Source organism: Symphalangus syndactylus, chromosome 14 (genome assembly GCF_028878055.3).
Source record: "Symphalangus syndactylus isolate Jambi chromosome 14, NHGRI_mSymSyn1-v2.1_pri, whole genome shotgun sequence".
Lineage (NCBI taxonomy): Eukaryota > Metazoa > Chordata > Mammalia > Primates > Hylobatidae > Symphalangus > Symphalangus syndactylus.
The window spans coordinates 98,385,302-98,401,083 of record NC_072436.2 but is presented as its reverse complement, the minus strand read 5'-3'; the positions used below and the strand labels follow the sequence as shown (position 1 = coordinate 98,401,083).

Here is a 15,782-nt window from a genome sequence, read left to right as displayed (position 1 = left end):
TTTCCCTCCCTCCCACTCCCTTTTCCCTCCCTCTCCCCACCAATTCCCGCTGGCCCCGCAGCGCTCCGGCCTCCCCGGGCCTCCCCCGGCCCGGCCCACTCGGCCTCGCTAGCCTGGCGCTGGGGGCGGGCACCAGCCCCCACCCCTCGGCGTCCCCTCCCCTTCACTTCCCCCTCCCCCTGTCCCCTCCCTTCCCTCCCTTCCCCCCCGTGGCGAGGCAGCAGCGGCGGCGGCGGCGGCAGCGGCGGTCGAGGCTGAGGCTGAGGAGGCGGCGGCGGCGGGCGGGGCTCGGCTCGGGCTCCGCGGGCGGGCGGGCGGACATGGCGGCCAACATGTACCGGGTCGGAGGTAGGCAGGCTCGGCCCGACCTGGCCCGTATGGGAGCGGGCTCCGGAAGCGGGGGGCCGGGGCGAGCGCAGGCCAACTGCCGGGAGCCAAGGGCGCCGGGGCTGAGGTCGCAGGGGGCGGGGGCGTCGGGGACCGCAGAGGGGCCGGGACTCCCCACCCCCACCCCTCCCCTCCCCCCACGGGGGCTCGCGAGGGGCCGGGGCCACCTTCACCCTCGCACCCCGCCCAGTGTTTAAGGCCAGGCCTCTACTTGGGGGTACGAATTACCAGACATCCCTCTCCACGAAACCCTCATCGGGGTAGGGCCCGTCGAGTCCCCTGAGAAGGTGGCCTTCTCGCAGGGCTTCTAGGCGCTGGAGAGGATGAGGGGACATCCCCTCTCCTGCTTCTTTCCCACTCAGTGGGAGCCTGGGGTGGGGGTGGGGGTGGTGGGGGCCCAGCCAGGGGCCCAGCTGGACAGGCCTGTTTGCGAGCCGGGTCCCTGCACCTCCCCTTCCTCGGTCCCCCTCCTTTCGTTTCTGGTCCAGCCCCCCACGAATGGGGCTTCGTGGGACCTGGGAACCTCAGCCGGAGGTGGGGAGTTGAGCTCTGCCTGGACGTTTGCTCTGCTGCCTGCCTCCTTCCCAGTCTTCTGCGGAAGAGAGAAATAAGGTCAAACAAACTTTCTCCCTACTCAGGACGCCCTCCTCCCTCTTTCCTGGTAAAATAATAATTCAGATAAGTGGCGTGTTTGTATGAGAGACTGGCTCTTCCTTCTCTGCTCATTAGCCGAGCTTCTGATGGATGGTGGTGGGAATGGCCTGGCTAAATGAGGCCACTTTGCAGAAGAGAGCGGCGAAAGAGCCACTAAGATAGACAATAACAATGCAGCTGCCTTTCAGATAAACACACAGTGGGAAGTTTCCAGCGAGCCTATTAGATGAGAGGAAAAGCCACACTTGAAAAATTTTATCCTTTTAGTTGAAAGCCTGCAGCAGTTTCTTAATCACAAGACATTAAATGGATCTGGATTAAATATGGTAAAAGGGTAAAAAAGATGCTGATATCACCCCCAGAACACTTTGCCTCTTAGAAGTGATCCCCCTGGCCCCCTTTTTTCCTCATCTTCCCAGGTAGAACTGTGGAAAAGTTTGTCAGCGTTCTTCCTCTTACCTATTCTGCTCATCTGATGTTTTATTTTTTTTAAAGTAGTGATTGAAATGTAGGTTGGACTGTGAAGCCTTTCTCCATGCTCTGAATGTGTCTTAGGGCAATAGTTTTATGTGAGAAGCAGCCTCCAGGGCAAATTGTATTGGAGGAAAAAGATGTGGAAGTAGTTATAGTACAGAGGACAGATGTTTAGTGTGCCCTGACTACACAGTGATAAGAGGTGTCTTTTTTGTTTGTTTATTTATTTATTTATTTGTTTATTTATTTATTTATTTTTGAGACAGAGTCTCGCTCTGTCACCCAGGCTGGAGTGCAGTGGCACGATCTCAGCTCACTGCAAACTCCGTCTCCCGGGTTCACGCCATTCTCCTGCCTCAGCCTCCCAAGTAGCTGGGACTACAGGCGCCTGCCACCACGCCCGGCTATTTTTTTTGTATTTTTAGTAGAGACGGGGTTTCACCATGTTGTCCAGGATGGTCTGGATCTCCTGACCTGGTGATCCGCCCGCCTCGGCCTCCCAAAGTGCTGGGATTACAGGCGTGAGCCACCGCGCCCGGCCTTTTTTTTATTATTAAAGAAATGACATATTGGGACAGAAATCTAGGAGAAACTGATAAAACATTAATTGAAATGAAAATGCCAAGAAAATAAAGGTCTGTGAATAGTAGGCACGTGAGAAGATATATTAAGGCTGCATTATTATGTTTGCTTTTACCAGTGAATGAATTATGAGCTTAATTTCAAACATGAATTGCCTAACGCAAAAAGTCTTAGATTGACAAATCTGAACTTTCTGTTGAAAAGATTAAGTTCTGTACTTCCTTTAATTACAGATTATGTCTACTTTGAGAATTCCTCCAGCAACCCATACCTAATAAGAAGGATAGAAGAACTCAACAAGGTATACACTGAGTGATCTTAATTTTAATATTAAAAATATTTATTTTCCCTTGACGGGTAATTGCGTAAAGGGTGGCCTGGTGTGGGGGGCTCATGCCTTCAATCCCAGTAAATTGGGAGGCCTGGCGGGTGGATAGCTTGAGCCCAGGAGTTGGAGACCAGCCTGTGCAACATAGTGAGACCCTATCTCTATTTTTTTTTAATTAATATAAAAAATAAAAATAGGGCCGGGTGCGGTGGCTCACACCTGTAATCTCAGCACTTTGGGAGGCTGAGGCGGGCGGATCACCTGAGGTCGGGAGTTCGAGACCAACCTGACCAACATGGAGAAACCCCATCTCTACTAAAAATACAAAAAAATTAGTTGGGCATGGTGGCACATGCCTGTAATCCCAGCTACTCAGGAGGCTGAGGCAGAAGAATTGATTGAACCCGGAGGGTGGAGGTTGCGGTGAGCCAAGATTGCGCAATTGCACTCTAGCCTGGGCAATGAGCGAAACTCCGTCTCAAAAAAATAAATAAAAATAAACTGCGTAAAGGGGCATAAGAGATGATTTTACTTTCAGTCCTAGACTCTTTGGAAGTTGAGATTTTAGGCTGGGCATGGTGGCTCACGCCTGTAATCCCAGCAATTTGGGAGGCCAAGGCGGATGGATCACTTGAGGTCAGGAGTTCAACACCAGCCTGGTCAACATGGTGAAACCCCGTTTCTACTAAAAAAATACAAAAAAATTAGCCAGGCATGGTGGCATGCACCTGTAATCCCAGCTACTCAGGAGGCTGAGGCAGGAGAATCCAGGTAGAGGTTGCAGTGAGCCAAGATCACACCACTGCACTCTAGCCTGGGTGACAGAGCAAAACACTGTCTCAAAAAAAAAAAAAAAAGTTGAGATTTTAGAGAGTTATGCAGGATTCTGAATTCCGAATATTCTTTTGCTTTTTTGTTACTGAATATTTAAAAGTCTGCAGATATTTTCAAATTGCTTAGAGCTTCTGAAAGAGCACTTCGCTTATATAACTCAGACCCTTATGTTTAGAGTCATAATGTGTATTTTTCCCTTTTTAGTGAATTAATATTTTCCTCTTCCAGGTTTAGAAGGAGGAAGCTAGGGAACATAATATTGAAAGGAATTGGCTGGGTGGGTGCGGTGGCTCATGCCTGTAATCCCAGCACTTTGGGAGGCCGAGGCGGGTGGATCACCTGAGGTCGGGAGTTCGAGACCAGCCTGACCAACATGGAGAAACCCCATCTCTACTAAAAATACAAAATTAGCTGAGTGTGTTGGTGCATGCCTGTAATCCCAGCCACTTGGGAGGCTGAGGCAGGAGAATTGCTTGAACCTGGGAGGCGTAGGTTGCAGTGAGCCAAGATCATGCCATTGCACTCCAGCCTGGGCAACAAGATTGAAACTCCGTCTCAAAACAAACAAACAAAAAAATTGAAAGGAATTTGTAAAATTCTGGACTAGGCTGGCTGGGCACAGTGGCTCACGCCTGTAATCTCAGCACTTTGGGAGGTGGAGGCAGGCGGATCACAAGGTCAGGAGATCGAGACCATCCTGGATAACATAGTGAAACCCCATCTCTACTAAAAATACAAAAAAAATTAGCCGGGTGTGGTGGTGTGTGCCTGTAGTCTCAGCTATTTGGGAGGCTGAGGCAGGAGAATGGCATGAACCCGGGGGGTGGAGCTTGCAGTGAGCTGAGATCGCGCCACTGCACTCCAGCCTGGGTGACAGAGCGAGACTGTCTCAAAAAAAAAAAAAAAAAAATTCTGGGCTAGGCTAAATTGTCTGTGGTAGCTCACACCTGTAATCCCAACTTTTTTGGGAAGCTGAGGCCTCAGGATCCTTTGAGTCCAGGAGTTCGAGACTAGCCTGGGTAACACAGGGAAACCCTATCTCTATCAAAAAAAAAATAGCTGGGCATGATGGCACAGGCCTGTAGTCCCAGTTACTTGGGAGGCTGAGGAAGATTGCTTGGGCCCAGGAGGTCAAGGCTGCAGTGAGCTGTGATTGCATCACTGTACTCCAGCTTGGGTAACACAGACTGTCTCAAAAAAAAAAAAAAAGTATGGTTTTGGTATAATAAATATAAAGTAGCTTTGTACCTTTGGCCCAATTAAAATTTTCACATTAAGGTTTGTCTGAGATCATAGGTTATTAGGACAACAGAAGCCTTATGATTGCAGGAGAACTTTTGTTTTGTTTTGTTTTTGTTTTTTGAGGTGAAGTTTTCACTCTTGTTGCCCAGACTGGAGTGCAATGGCGCAATCTTGGCTCACTGCAACCTCTTCCTCCCAGGTTCAAGTGATTCTACTGTCTCATCCTCCCAAGTAGCTGGGATTACAGGCATGTGCCACCATGCCTGGCTATTTTTTTTGTGTTTATTAGAGACAGGGTTTCACCATGTTTGTTGTGCCAGCCTTGAACTCCTGACCTCAGGTGATCCACCTGCCCCAGCCTCCCAAAGTACTGGGATTACAGGTGTGAGCCACTGCGCCTGGCCAGGGTTTATAATGGAGGCACCAGAAAGCAGTCAAGCTGCATGGACCATAGATTTTCTAATGATGTTTTGTTTTCCTCCAATTTTCTAATGATGCTTTGTTTTCCTCCAGACTTTTCTGAGGGTTGTGTGGTTTATGAGACTTCATAGTGTTAAAATCTTTGAGTCTGTCTGGCTAATACCTTTCCCTCAAAATGCCATCTGGTAACGTGTTCAGTTTTGTCTTGGGAAGGCAAGCCTGACCTAGGACATTCCTAGTTTGAAGAGCCTTGAGACCTTGGTTTGTTTTGGGAATATCCCAGGGAATTTGCATTATTTTTATTTTATTCCAGAGAAGGGAGACAGGGTCTCACTCTGTCACCCAGGCTGGAGTTCATTGGTATGATTATAGCTCACTGTAAGCTTGAACTCTTGGACTCAAAGCAATCCTCCTGCCTCAGCTTCTTAAGTAGCTGAGACTACAGGCATGTACCACCATACCTGGTTAATTTTTTTGTTGTTGTTGCTATGAATTCTTGCTTTGTTGCCCAGACTGGAGTACAATGGCATGATCTCCGGTCACTGCAACCTCTGTCTCCTGGGTTCAAGCAATTCTTCTGCCTCAGCCTCCCGAGTAGCTGGGATTACAGGCACCCAATATCATGCCTGGCTAATTTTTGTATTTTTAGTAGAGGTAGGGTTTCACCATGTTGGCCAGGCTGGTCTCAAACTCCGGACCTCAGGTGGTCCACCCGCCTTGGCCTCCCAAAGTGCTGAGATTACAGGCGTGAGCCACCGCGCCGGCATTTTCTTTCTTTCTTTTTTTTTTTTTTTGAGACGGAGTCTCGCTCTGTCGCCCAGGCTAGAGTGCAGTGGCACGATCTCAGCTCACTGCAAGCTCCGCCTCCTGGGTTCACGCCATTCTCCTGCCTCAGCCTCCCGAGTAGCTGGGACTACAGGAGTCTGCCACTACGCCTGGCTAATTATTTATTTATTTATTTATTTATTTATTTATTTATTAGTAGAGATGGAGTTTCACCATGTTAGCCAGGATGGTCTTGATCTCCTGACCTCGTGATCTGCCTGCCTCGGCCTCTCAAAGTGCTAGGATTACAGGCGTGAGCCACCGTGCCTGGCTTTTTTTTTTTTTTTTTTTTTTTTTGAGATGGAGTTTTGCTGTTCTTGCCCAGGCTGGAGTACAATGGTGCAATCTCCTCTCACCACAACCTCTGCCTCCTGGGTTCAAGCGGTTCTCCTGCCTCAGCCTCCTGAGCAGCTGGGATTACAGGCATGCACCACCATGCCCGGCTAATTTTTAGCAGAGACGAGGTTTCTCCATGTTGTTCAGGCTGGTCTCAAACTCCCGACCTCAGGTGATCCACCACCTCGGCCTCCCAAAGTGCTGGGATTACGGGCATGAGCCACCATGCCCGGCCTCCTTTTCTCAAAATAACTGTGCTACTGCATTTGCCTATGTTAGTTGTCACCCAGGCTGGAGTGCAGTAGCATAGATCCTGGCTCAATGCAACCTCCTCCTCCCAGGTTCAAGTGATTCTCCTCCCTCAGCCTCCCAAGTAGCTGGGATTACAGGCGCCCGCCAACACACCCAGCTAATTTTTTTGTATTTTTAGTGAAGATGGGGTTTCACCATGTTGGCCAGGCTGGTCTTGAACTCCTGACATCAAGTGATCCACCCGCCTTGGCCTCCCAAAGTGCTGGGATTACAGGTGTGAACCACTGCACCCGGCCTAATGTTTAAATTTTTTGTAGAGATGGAGTCTCACTATGTTGCCCAGGCTGATCTAGAACTCCTGGCCTCAAGCAATCCCCCATCTTGGTCTCTCAAAGCACTGGGATTACAGGCTGGCTGCCTTTGCATTAAAAAAAAATTATTTAGTCTTTGAGACCACCAAATGAAGAGAATGGCCTCGAGTTTAGATCAGTATGTGGATGGGAACTGTTGGCATGTGATTCTGATCTTTTATGTTATTGATGTAAGGTATAAGAATTGAGGCAACTCCAAACTATTTACCATATCAGTTTAATTAGAAAGTTAATTAGATTGAAATAGAAATCTTGACCTATGAGACCCTATATTCTTTGGCTGTCACTGCCCCTCTCTGACCTCCACTTTTGCTGAAAGCAGGTGAGAGCGCTGCCTTGCTTATTTGGCACAAAGCACAGTGGGCTCTTGGCTGTTTCTCCCTGCAGCCATGTTAGGAGGACCGTTAGTGTCCATCCTACCCCTCACCCCTTGCTCTTTTTTCCATATCATTTATCACCTCCAAATATACTTACTGTGTTTATTTTCATTACCTGTCTTCCTAGAGTGTCAGCTGTAGTGATCTTTTCCGTTTTGTCCAGTTATGCATGCTGAGTGCCTTAGAATAGTGGCTGGCACATAGTTAAAGGCATTCACTAAATACTTGTTGAGTTAATTAATTTCTGAAATGTCTGATGTTAATGCTTATACGTACATAGCTTTACTATTTACAAACTGCTTTGATTCATTCATTTTACAAATAATATTGAGGACCTTCTACCAGCCAGGTACTTTTAGACAGTGAGAATGCAAGGGTGATAAAAAACAGGTCTAGTGGAGACAGACATCAACCATATAGTCCCACAAGTAAAAGTAAAATTGTAGCTGTGCTAAGTTTAGAAATGTCGGCTGGGCGCGGTGGCTCACGCCTGTAATCCCAGCACTTTGGGAGGCCGAGGCGGGCGGATCACGAGATCAGGAGATCGAGACCACGGTGAAACCCCGTCTCTAATAAAAATACAAAAAATTAGCCGAGCGTGGTGGTGGGCACCTGTAGTCCCAGCTACTCGGAGAGGCTGAGGCAGGAGAATGGCGTGAACCTGGGAGGCGGAGCTTGCAGCGAGCCGAGATCGCGCCACTGCACTCCAGCCTGGGTGAGAGCGCGAGACTACGTCTCCAAAAAAAAAAAAAAAAAAAGAAATGTCACAGCATGGTGCTCTGGAAACCTAACCCAGGATTCACATTTGTTACCCTTTTGAGCCTCACAGAACCTTACACCTTAAGGTAGCTAAATCATGCCTTGTTGTCTTGAGGCACATAGTAGCTAAATGATTGGGTTGCACATCTAGGTGAACATAGATTATTTCACGCTCCTTTATCCTTTCATTGCCATTCACTTCTGAAATGTCCCCCTCTTCCATCCTCACCTCCTCCCTCCCCCTACCTGTTGTCAGCACAGAGTCATCTATGTAATAGTGAGTCTCTGGGGCTGGGGTTGTGTTGTGAGAGATGGGATTCTTTGTAATTTCACAAAATGGTAGTTTGAATGGCTAATTGAAATATTTACATAGGGTCTTTATTTCTGAAGGGATGTGAAAAAGACACCTTATTTTAGATAATTCATTAAGCAAATATTATTGAGTACCTGTTATGTACCAGGCACTGTGCTAGGCTCAGAGATAGAATGTGAACAAGATGGACATGGTCTCTATCCATACAGGGTCTACATTCTCATGAGGGAGACACCCGGAAAGACAAGTTGACGGGCATAAAGAAAATAGTAATAGTAGTGAATTGTATTAACTTCTAAGAAGGCAAGAACCTTGACATAGAGAATGACAGGTCATTTCCTTTAGGTAGGGTGGGACAGGACATTGAAGTTGAGGCCTAAAGGATGAGGAAGAGGGAACCATGGGAAGAGAGGCCACAGGAGTGTTCTAGATAAAGGCCCTGGGAAGATCAGAGGTGAAATTGGCTAGGTAGGGAAAGTTAACAGGATGGGAAAATCCAAATAATGATTTAAAAATACTTGAAGACAGGCATGGTGGCTCAGGCCTGTAGTCCCAGCTGCTCGAGAGGCTGAGGCAGGAGGATTGCTTGAGCCTGTGGGTTTGAGACCAGCCTGTGCAACATAATAAGACCCACCATCTCTGAAAAAAACCAAAACAAGGCCAAATGCGGTGGCTCACGCCTGTAATCCCAGGACTTTGGGAGGCCGAAGTGGGTAGATCACCTTAGAGAAGTTTGAGACCAGCCTGGCCAATGTGGTGAAACCCTGTCTCTACTAAAAGTACAAAATTAGCTGGGCGTGGTGGCGCATGCCTGTAATCCCAGCTACTCGGGAGGCTGAGGCAGGAGAATCGCTTGAACCCATGAGACGGAAGTTGCAGTGAGCTGAGATCGTGCCATCGCACTCTAGCCTGGGCAACAGTGAAACTCCATCTCAACAAACAAACAAAAAAACCAAAACAAAACCGCCTCTAAACTGAAAATACTTACTTTGTTCTGATTGATAAGCTAGGATAAAAAGGCTACTTGGGAGGCTGGAGCAGGGGGATCACTTGAACCAGGGAGTCGGAGGTTGCAGTGAGCCGAGATTGTGCCTCTGCACTCAAGCCTGGCAACAGAACGGTACTCCATCTAAAAAAAAAAAAACAAAAAACCAAACAAACAACAACAACAACAAAAATATATAAATGAACTCTTAATTGCTGTAATGCACTTAGTCTCAAACCCTGTACTCATTTCATTAAATGCCATTAACAGTTGCAGACTGACACTGGGCTGTAGACCCATGAGTAATCATGCTTCTGGAGAAGGCTGGAGAGGGTGTGTTTATAGAGGGGAAAAGGAATATGGTAGCTGTAAGCTACCTAGTAGCCAAGTGAGTGCATGGTCAAGAAGAGACTATTTATTTTGAACTATGCTCCCCGCCCCATAAGCAGGTTTAAATGAGAATTTAATTAGCTTTGTATAGCATCCCTATTGGAGGAACTCACTAGTGAGGCAGAAAAAAATATGCCTTGAAACTGTTGATTTGGATTTTTTTTTTTTTTTTTTTTTTTTTTGAGACGGATTGTCACTCTCACCCAGGCTGGAGAGCAGCCTGGCTCACTGCAACCTCCACCTCCCAGGTTCAAGCGATTCTCCTGCCTCAACCTCTTGAGTAGCTGGGACTACAGGTGTGTGCCACCACACCCGGCTAATTTTTGTATTTTTAGTAGAGACGGGGTTTTACTATGTTGGCCAGGCTGGTCTAGAACTCCTGACCTTGTGATCTGCCCACCTTGGACTCCCAAAGTGTTGGGATTACAGGCGTGAGCCACCGCACCTGGCCTGGATTTTTAATGTCTCAAGAAGAGACAAAAATCACATTGAAAATCCAAAGCAACAGTTTCAAGGCATATCTCAAAAAGACAGAAATGACTAAGAGCTTATATTTGAAGTCATTGATAGATTTTATTTTATTTACATGGAAATCTTGGCCTGTTCATTTAGCAGATTGCTGGATCATTACTTCTGGAGAATGTATTTGATCACAATATTATGAAATATAGAAGCACTTTGGTTAGAAATTTAATATGATTTCAGTTTTAAGGGGCACTGTTTCCACAGGACTATTTCTTAATCTAAAATACTGCTGCTGAACTTCATAAAATTGACAAATTTACTGCAGCACTTATATTCTTCTTTGTATTTGAGTATATCTGTAAGGCCAGAGAAATTTCTGAAAATTTGTTCTCACATTTGTTTGAAAGTGGAAATCACAATAGCATTTTATTATAATCTATGTGTTTTTACAGGGAACTTTGTAATGAGTGATTGACCTTCTTGAGAGCTCTCAGGATTCTAGAGAATAGGAGAGCAGGAGCCTGGGCCCTAGCTGCACTAAATGACAGCATAACAATTTTTTTTTTTAAGCCATCATACTTTGGAAGAACCTAACTGAATATTGATTGCATGGTAGACTGTAGCCAAAAAGAAATGAGAGTTTCAGTGTTCATAACTCAAGGTTTTTAATATTTTTAGATGTGAAGGTAAACTAAGTACTGCTTAGAATATTGACTCTTAGAGATTTGTAGACTTCTTTGGGCTAGAGAATGCTTTTCCAGGTCACCTGGTCTGTTCTGCATGATGGCTGCTTCCCACCTGCAGAGCTTCACTGTCCATGGAACATGGGATACTTAGGGGAGGGCTTGGTGATTTTACACTTAGCTAGTGCTTTCTGGGAATGGGTTTGGACGGGGTGTGTTTAAATGACTGAAATAAATTATTTCCGTCAGTTGTGGCTTTAAAAATTGGGGGGATTAGTTTCTTTTTCTTTCCTTCTTTCTTTTTTTTTTTTTTAAGGCTAGTTAATTGAAGCAGTGGGGGGATTAGTTTCTTAAAGCTAATCAGTGTTAACTATGTCTGGCTTTAATCATTAAAGCAGTCTAATCAGTTTAGTTTAATTAATGCCAATGTTATTATATGTTTGACATTCCAGTTGTGCTTGGAAGCAGAACAAATGTTGCTCATCCTTATTTGAATTTTTTAGCTCTGTGGTTATCCTGCAGTTGTGGTTGGCACCAGTGTTAATGAGCATGATCATATAATTGTGCTGTATCTAGTTTCGTTTTATAAATTATTTGACTCTAATATTCAGTACAAATGACTTTTATTTTTCTTATCTCTTAGACTGCAAGTGGCAACGTGGAAGCAAAAGTAGTATGCTTTTATAGACGACGTGATATTTCCAACACACTTATAATGCTCGCAGATAAGCATGCTAGTAAGTTGTTTTTCTCTGATTAAAAAAATGTTTAAGTTTTGTGTTTTTTATGATGAGGTGGAAACATGCTTTTTCTTACCTGAAGCCTTTTGCTTGTCCATTTATCTTCCTTGTAGTTTTGATGGGAGTAAAATAAGTGATACTAACTGAAACCAAACACTGGTGTTTGGTTTTAGTGTATATGTGTATATATATGTGTATGTGATTACATATATATATATATATATATATATATATATATATATATATATGTATTTTTTTTTTTTTTTTTTTTTCGGAGACAAAGTTTGCTCTGTCACCCAGGCTGGAGTGCAGTGGTGTGATCATGGCTCACTGCAGCCTCAAAATCTCCTGCTTCATCCTTGCAAAGTACTGGGATTACAGGTGTGAGCAACCAGGCCTGGCCTAGTATATGGTTTTTTAGGTTGCATCACATTCATTAATTGGTGAAAGTGTTGACATAGAAGCCTTTGTAAATAGGCTTTAGCAAAGGATCTGGGCAGTGTCTTGCCATCTCCTGTTTTCAGTGGTGGATTTTTCCTTTGAATAGAGATGAAGTCTTGCTATGTTGCCCAGGCTGGTCTTGAACCCTAGGCTTCAAGTAATCTCTCACCTTGGCATCTCAAAGAGCTGGGATTACATGCATGAGCTACTGGGCCTGGCCCATTGGTGGTTTTGTGAGGATACAGATAGGAGGAAATTTATACTTCACTGTTTTGGAGGATGTTTTCTCACCGCTAAAACAACTGAATAATACTTAGTTTTTTTGGCGAGGGAACTAGGTCTTGCTCTGTTGCCCAGGCTGGAGAGTGCAGTGGCGCAATCATGGCTTACTGCAGCCTCGACGTCCCAGGCTCAAGCAATACCCTCACCTCAGCCTCCAGAGTAGCTGGGTCCACAGGTGTGCACCATGACACCAGGCTAATTTAAAAAAAAACGTATTACAGAGATAGAGTCTCCCTATGTTTCTCAGGCTGGTCTGGAACTCTTGGGCTCAAGTGATCCTCCTGCCTCGGCTTTCCAAAGTGCTGGGATTATTGGTGTGAGCCACCATGCCCAGCCACATTTCCCCCCCCATCTTTTCAGTTCAGGGGTACATGTGCAGGATGTGCAGGTTTTATTATTTTATTAATTTTATTTATTTATTTATTTATTTTGAGGTTGAGTCTTGCTCTGTCACCCAGGCTGGAGTGCAGTGGTGCCATCTTGGCTCACTGCAACCTCCACCTTCTGGGTTCAAGTGATTCTCCTGCCTCAGCCTCCTGGGTAGCTGGGATTAGAGGTGGGCGCCACCACACCCAGTTAATTTTTGTATTTTTAGCAGAGACAGGGTTTCACCATGTTGGTCAGGCTGGTCTGGAACTCCTGACCTCATGATCTGCCCACTTCAGCCTCCCAAAGTGCTGGGATTACAGTGCAATGACATGATCTCAGCTCACTGTAACCTCTGCTTCCCAGCTTCAAGCGATTCTCCTGCCTCAGCCTCCCGAGTAGCTGGGATTACAGGCATGTGCCACTATGCCTGGCTAATTTTGTATTTTTAGTAGAGACGGGATAGGCTGGTCTCAAACTCCCAACCTCAGGTGATCTGCCCACCTCTGCCTTTCAAAATGCTGGGATTACACGCATGAGCCACCGTGGTCGGCAATATGCGATATTTTATCTTTTTTTTTTGAGACAGAGTCTTGCTGTGTCGCCCAGGCTGGAGTGCAGTGGCACCATCTCGGCTCACTGCAAGCTCTGCCTCCCAGGTTCACACCATTCTCCTGCCTCAGCCTCCCGAGAAGCTGGGACTACAGGCTCCCGCCACCACGCCCGGCTAATTTTTTTGTATTTTCAGTAGAGACGGGGTTTCACCACGTTAGCCAGGATGGTCTCGATCTCCTGACCTCGTGATCTGCCTGCCTTGGCCTCCCAAAGTGCTGGGATTACAAGCGTTAGCCACTGCGCCTGGCCTGAGATATTTTACCTTTTTAAAGTTTATGTTGTAAATGGTGGATAAAATCCAAACAAGTTTGCATATATACTTTAATATATTAAATTTATAGATTTTTGCTATAACCAAAACACCTGATTAGTATGTTATTCCAAAAAGCAGTATCTTGGCCAGGAGTGGTGGCTCACGCTTGTAATCTCACCATTTAAGGAGACCAAGTTGGGAGGATTGCTTGAGGGTAGGAGTTCGAGATCAGCCTGGCCAACTTAGCAAGACTCTGACTCTATTTTAAAAAAAATTATTGCTGCAAAAGTAGTGAGAGGAAATGATTTTTAGGGGGTCTGCTCACTGTTGGTAGAGCATCTGCTGACTGGAGAGTCTCAGCATGACAGCATCTTGGTCCTGTCTATTTTAGGATTGGATATGTAGAAAATTAATTTCTTCATAATTGATTAGCCTGTTGGTATTAACTCGTAGAAAATAAATTTATTTTATTTTATTTTATTTTTTTTTTTTGAGACGGAGTCTCGCTTTTTCACCCAGGCTGGAGTGCAGTGGCTCAATCTCGGCTCACTGCAAGCTTCGCCTCCTGGGTTCACGCCATTCTCCTGCCTCAGCCTCTCCGAGTAGCTGGGACTACAGGCACCCGCCACCACGCCTGGCTAATTTTTTGTATTTTTAGTAGAGACGGGGTTTCACCGTGGTCTCGATCTCCTGACCTCGTGATCCTCCCACCTCGGCCTCCCAAAGTGCTGGGATTACAAGCGTGAGCCACCGTGCCCGGCCACAGAAAATAAATTTAAAGGAACCAAGCAAATGATGTAGTAGCCATCACGCATTTTTTCTTTCATTTTTTCCCCTGCTGCTTCCCACCCTCACCACGCATTTTAAAGAAAGACCTGGGTTCAGATTCTGGTTGGCTGTTTTACTGCTTGACATAGGAAAATTTCATAACTTTGTAGTGATTTCTATTTTTTCTCATCTGTAAAATAGAGAGTAGAGAAATTACTTCATTTTATGTTATAGATATATTTTACCACCAAAAAACGGAGAGAAAAATGACACCCATGTTGATGTGAGGATTATGACATAAGGAACAACTCATAATGGGTGTGTAATAAATGTCAGATGGTTTGTTTTCTACCTACCCAGCAATTTGTAGATTATCCCTGTGGGTGGATTACTTCTGTGTATATTTATCTGTTTAGAAGGATTACTTCTATGTACATTATTTGTTGATGTTACTTTCAAAGGCAACTATATATCCGGGAATGGTGGAGTTAGATGTATCTTACTGTATTTCTGTTGGTATTGACTAAAACATGAGGTGCAGAGAGCACATAAAGTTGTCTGAAGAATTCATGTTTTATGAGGAGTTTTTTAGGGGAGGATTAATGGAGAAAGTGTTATTAGAATGAGTTCAAAACTGGAGTCCTGAGTGTGGATGCCACTTAATTTTCCTGAACTTTAGTTTTTCCGTTTAAAAAACTCTTCTCATTATGGGCTCTTTTTTATTTTTTGAGATAGAGTCTTCCTCTATTGCCCAGGCTGGAGTGCAGTGGCACAATCATGTCTCACTGCAGCCTCCCTGGTTCAAGCAATTCTCACGCCTCAGCCTCCCGAATAGCTGAGAGTACAGGCGCATGCCTCCACGCCTGGCTAATTTTTGTATTTTTAGTGGAGATGGGGTTTTGCCATGTTGGCCAGGCTGGTCTCCAACTCCTGGGCTCTCAAGTAATCCTCCTGCCTTGGCCTCCCAAAGTGCCATGATTACAGGTGTGAGCCACTGCGCCTGGCCGTTATGGACCCTTTTTTTTTTTTTTGAGATGGAGTTTCGCTGTTGTTGCCCAGGCTGGAGTGCAGTGGCACGTGATCTCAGCTCAGCGTAACCTCCACCTCCCAGGTTCAAGCGATTCTTCTGCCTCAGCTCCCTGAGTAGTTGGAAGTACAGGCATGCGCCACCATGCCCGACTAATTTTATATTTTTAGTAGAGACGGGGTTTCTTTGTATTGGTATTGGTCAGGCTGGTCTCGAACTCCCTACCTCAGGTGATCCGCCCACCTCTGCCTCCCAAAGTGCTGGATTACAGGTGTGAGCCACTGTGCCCAGCTTACAGACTCTTAAAAAAAAACAAACTTTTTATTACAGAAAACTTTCATCATGTACAAGCAGAGAAGAATGCAATATGCCTGGTGTTTCCATCACTGTGTACTAACAGTAATCCACACATGATCAATTGTGATTCATCTAGACCCCTACTCACTAGCCCATTATTTTGAAGCATGTCAAAAAAGCCTTACCTTTTTATCTGTAAATATTTCAGTACTTACTTCTAAAAGGTCATAACGTCTTTCAAACTTAAAGTGTCCAAGTGTATAAGGAACTCTCTATGCCATTTACTCAGATTCAAGGGTTGCTAACATTTTGCCCT

At 45.5% G+C, this 15,782-nt stretch overlaps 1 protein-coding gene across 11 annotated transcripts in view; it reads left to right on the top strand.

The window, feature by feature from the left end:
* Positions 1-15,782, top strand: part of MTA3 (metastasis associated 1 family member 3) — a 215,591-nt gene continuing 199,809 nt past the window's right edge. For 2 of the 11 annotated variants that reach the window (XM_063618108.1, XM_055243653.2), the window contains exons 1-3: positions 3-348; positions 2,331-2,398; positions 11,321-11,414. In XM_063618108.1, the coding sequence (XP_063474178.1) occupies positions 321-348; positions 2,331-2,398; positions 11,321-11,414 (190 nt within the window). In that variant the 5' untranslated portion in view covers positions 3-320. Of the gene's footprint in view, positions 349-2,330; positions 2,399-11,320; positions 11,415-15,782 lie in introns of all 11 variants that reach the window. The other 9 variants (XM_063618110.1, XM_063618111.1, XR_010115759.1 and 6 more) reach the window with 7 other exon arrangements.